This window comes from Nothoprocta perdicaria, unplaced genomic scaffold (genome assembly GCF_003342845.1).
Source record: "Nothoprocta perdicaria isolate Ctin4 unplaced genomic scaffold, notPer1 scaffold_451, whole genome shotgun sequence".
NCBI classification, from domain to species: Eukaryota; Metazoa; Chordata; class Aves; order Tinamiformes; family Tinamidae; genus Nothoprocta; species Nothoprocta perdicaria.
The window spans coordinates 144504-148034 of record NW_020455701.1 but is presented as its reverse complement, the minus strand read 5'-3'; the positions used below and the strand labels follow the sequence as shown (position 1 = coordinate 148034).

General features: G+C 60.6%; 1 protein-coding gene across 1 annotated transcript in view; it reads left to right on the top strand.

Annotated features, from left to right (window-relative positions):
* The window catches only part of SEMA4A (semaphorin 4A), an 8267-nt gene extending 5528 nt beyond the window's left edge, over window positions 1–2739 (top strand). The window contains exons 8-11 of the mRNA XM_026046654.1: window positions 631–781; window positions 868–1057; window positions 1130–1245; window positions 2572–2739. Coding sequence (XP_025902439.1) covers window positions 631–781; window positions 868–1057; window positions 1130–1245; window positions 2572–2739 — 625 coding nt within the window. The remainder of the gene's footprint in view (window positions 1–630; window positions 782–867; window positions 1058–1129; window positions 1246–2571) is intronic.
* The last annotated feature ends 792 nt before the right edge of the window (window positions 2740–3531 follow it).

Genomic DNA, 3531 nt, shown 5'->3' with positions numbered 1-3531 from the left:
GGAGATTTGGGATGCGCATGGGCATTTGGAATGTGCACAGGTTTTGGGGATGTGTGCAGGGATTTGGAATGTGCATGGGGGCTTGGGATGTGCACGGGGTTTGGGGATGTGTGTGGGGATTTGGAACGTGCATGGGGATTTACGGTGTGCACAGGGATTTGGGATGTGTATGGGGACTTGGGCATTCACAGCAGGTTGTGGGTGCATGGGGGTTTGGGATGTGCACAGGGATTTGGGATGTGCCTTGGGACTTAGGCATGCCCGGGGGTTGGAAGTGCATGGGGGCTGGGGATGTGCATGGGGATTTGGGACAGATGCAGGGATTCGGGCATGCAGGGAGCTTTCAGGGGGATGCACGGGGATTTAGGGGGACTGCAGGAAGATTTTAGAGCATGCTCTCATATTTGGGGGCACACACTTGGATTTTGGGGCACACTCTCATATTTTGGAGTATGCTCTCATATTTTGGGGCACACTCATATTTTGGAGAATGCTCTCGTATTTGGGGGCACACACTTGGATTTTGGGGCACACTCTCATTTTTTGGGGCACRCTCTCATATTTTGGGGCATGCCCCCGGGCGGGGGATGTGCCGGGGTCCGGCCACCCACGGCCAYGGCCGCTCCGCAGGCAAACGGGCACGGAGGGCAGCGCGGCCGTGTGCGCCTACAGCCAGGAGGCCGTGGACGAGGTCTTCGAGGGCAAGTACAAGGAGCTGAACAAGGAGAGCTCCCGCTGGAGCGTCTACGGGGGCCCCGACATGAGCCCCCGGCCCGGCAGCGTGAGTGGGGCCGCGCGGCGGCACCGGCGGCAGCACCGGCGCCTCCGCCGGCTCCAGCCTCAGGCCCCTCCGCGCCGTCTCCGCAGTGCTCCGTGGGCCCCTCGTCGGACAAGGCGCTCACCTTCCTCAAGGAGCATTTCCTCATGGACGGCAAGGTGCAGCCGCGCGGCGGGCAGCCGCTGCTCGTGCGCATGGGCGTCACCTACACGCGCGTGGCCGTGGACGAGCCCCGCGGCGTCTCGGGGGGCACCTACCGCGTCCTCTTCCTGGGCACCGGTAGGTCGGGGGCCGGGGCAGCGGAGGCCRCCCCGCGGCGCCGGCGCCGACGGCCCCGTGTCCCTGCCGCAGCCAACGGCTTCCTGGACAAGGTGGTGGAGCTGCCCAAGAAGCCCCACATCGTCGAGAGCATCCAGCTCTTCCGCACGCCCGAGCCCGTGAAGAGCCTGGTGCTGGCGCCCGGCAAGGTGGGTGCCGAGCCCCGTCAGGGTGAATCGAGCCCTATTGAGCCCTGTTGAGCCCCGTCGGGGCGAATCGAGCCCTATCGAGCCCTATCAAGCCCTATCGAGCCCTACTGAGCCCTATCGAGCCCCGTCAGGGTGAATCGAGCCCTATTGAGCCCTGTTGAGCCCCATCGGGGCGAATCGAGTCCTATCAAGCCCTATCGAGCCCTGTCAAGGTGAATTGAGCCCTATTGAGTCCTATCGAGCCCTACTGAGCCCTATCGAGCCCCATCGGGGCGAATCGAGCCCTATTGAGCCCTGTTGAGGTGAATCGAGCCCTGTTGAGCCCTATCGGGCCCTGTTGAACCCTATTGAACCCTATCAACCCCTTTTGAGGTGAATCGAGCCCTATCAAGCCCTATTGAGCCCTATCGAGGTGAATCGAGACTTACTGAGCCCTATGGAGCTCTGTTGAGGTGAATTGAGGCCTATCGAGCCCTATCGAGCCCTGTCAACGTGAATCGAGCCCTGTAGAGCCCTATTGAGCCCTGTCGAGGTGAATCGAGCCCTATTGAGCCCCACTATGCCCTGTTGAGGCGAATTGAGTCCTGTTGAGCCCTGTCGAGGTGAATTGAGCCCTACCAAGGTGTATTGATCCATATCAAGCCATATCAAGGTGTATTGAGCCCTATCAAGCCCTATTGAGGCATATTGAGGCCTATCAAGCCATATGGAGGCATAACAAGCCCTACTGAGGTGCATTGAGCCCTATTGAGATGTATTGAGCCCTATCAAGCCATATCAAGGCATATCAAGCCCCACTGAAGTGTATCAAGCTATATTGAGGCATATTGAGCCCTATTGAGGTGTATCAAGCCATACTGAGCTGTATTGATCCATATCCAGCCATATCAAGGTTATCAAGCCCTATTGAGATTTATTGATCTATATCGAGCTGTATTGAGTCCCGTTGAGGTGTATGGAGCCTTTTTGAGGCATATCAAGCCATACTGAGCCGTATTGAGCCAGATCAAGGGGTATCAGAGTGTATTGAGGCATACTGAGCCATATCAATCCATATGGAATTACACTGGGGTATATCGAGCTATATCAAGGTGCATTGAGACGTATTGAGGGGTATTGGGCTGTATTGAGACATACCAAACTATATCAACCCATATCAAGCCATATCAAGGCATACTGAGCAGTATATTGAACCGTATTGAAGCATATTGAGCCATACCGGGCTACGCTGAGCCGTATCAAGCCGTATCAAACCACACTGAGCCATACGGCGGCGTACGGAGGTGCTGGAGCTGCCGGGGCTCAGCGGAGCGTCTCTGTCCCCAGGGTGTCCTCTACGTGGGCTACTCCGGGGGGGTGCTGCAGGTGCCGCTGGCCAACTGCAGCGGCTACCAGAGCTGCGCCGAGTGCCTGCTCGCCCGGGACCCCTACTGCGCCTGGGACAGCCACAACCGCTCCTGCCGCGCCGCCCGCGACGCCGGCTCCCACGCGTGAGCGGGGACCCCGGGATGGGGAMGCATTGGGGATGGGGGGATAGGGACCCTGGGCAGCTGGGAGCACCAGGAGGTGCTGGGGTTGGGGACAGGAGGGAAGGGACCTTGGGGACAGGAGGGCAGCGACACTGGGTTGAGGGCTCTAGCGGGATGATGGCAGGGACGCTGGGGATGGGGACGTCAAGGGGATGATCCTGGGGATGGGAATACCAGGCAGGGGACACTGGGGATGGGGACAATGAGGGAGGAGCTACCAGAGATGCTGGGGTGGGAATGCTGGGCAGGGGACACACCAGGGATGCTGGGGACAGGGCTGAGGCCACCAGGGGTGGGGACAGAATGGATTGACTGGGAACAGCAGGGACACTGGGCATGGGGGTCCCCAGAGATGGGGACAYGGAGAGGGCTGAGCAGCCCCCCCAGGCCAGTGGCCGACCCTGGTGTCCGGTGACCGCAGCAGCGGGTGGCTGCAGGACGTGGAGGCCGGGCAGCCAGCGGGCGCCTGTCACCGCGGGAGGAGCGGGGCGGCCCCCCGCGACGGCGCCGTCACCGTAGAGAGTTGAGTAGCGGGCACCAGGATGGGGAGACGGAACGGGATGGAGAGGGAGGATGGAGACAAGGGGGAGAAGTGGGGGGAAGGAGGTGGGGGGGGGTGATGGGGGAATGGAGCAGGGGATGAAGGGAGAGGATGGAGAAGGAGGATGGAGCAGGGGATGCGGGGGAGATGTAGCGGGGTGCAGAGGGGTGCGGGGGGATGCAGGAAGGGTGCAGGGAGGGATGCAAATGGGTGCAA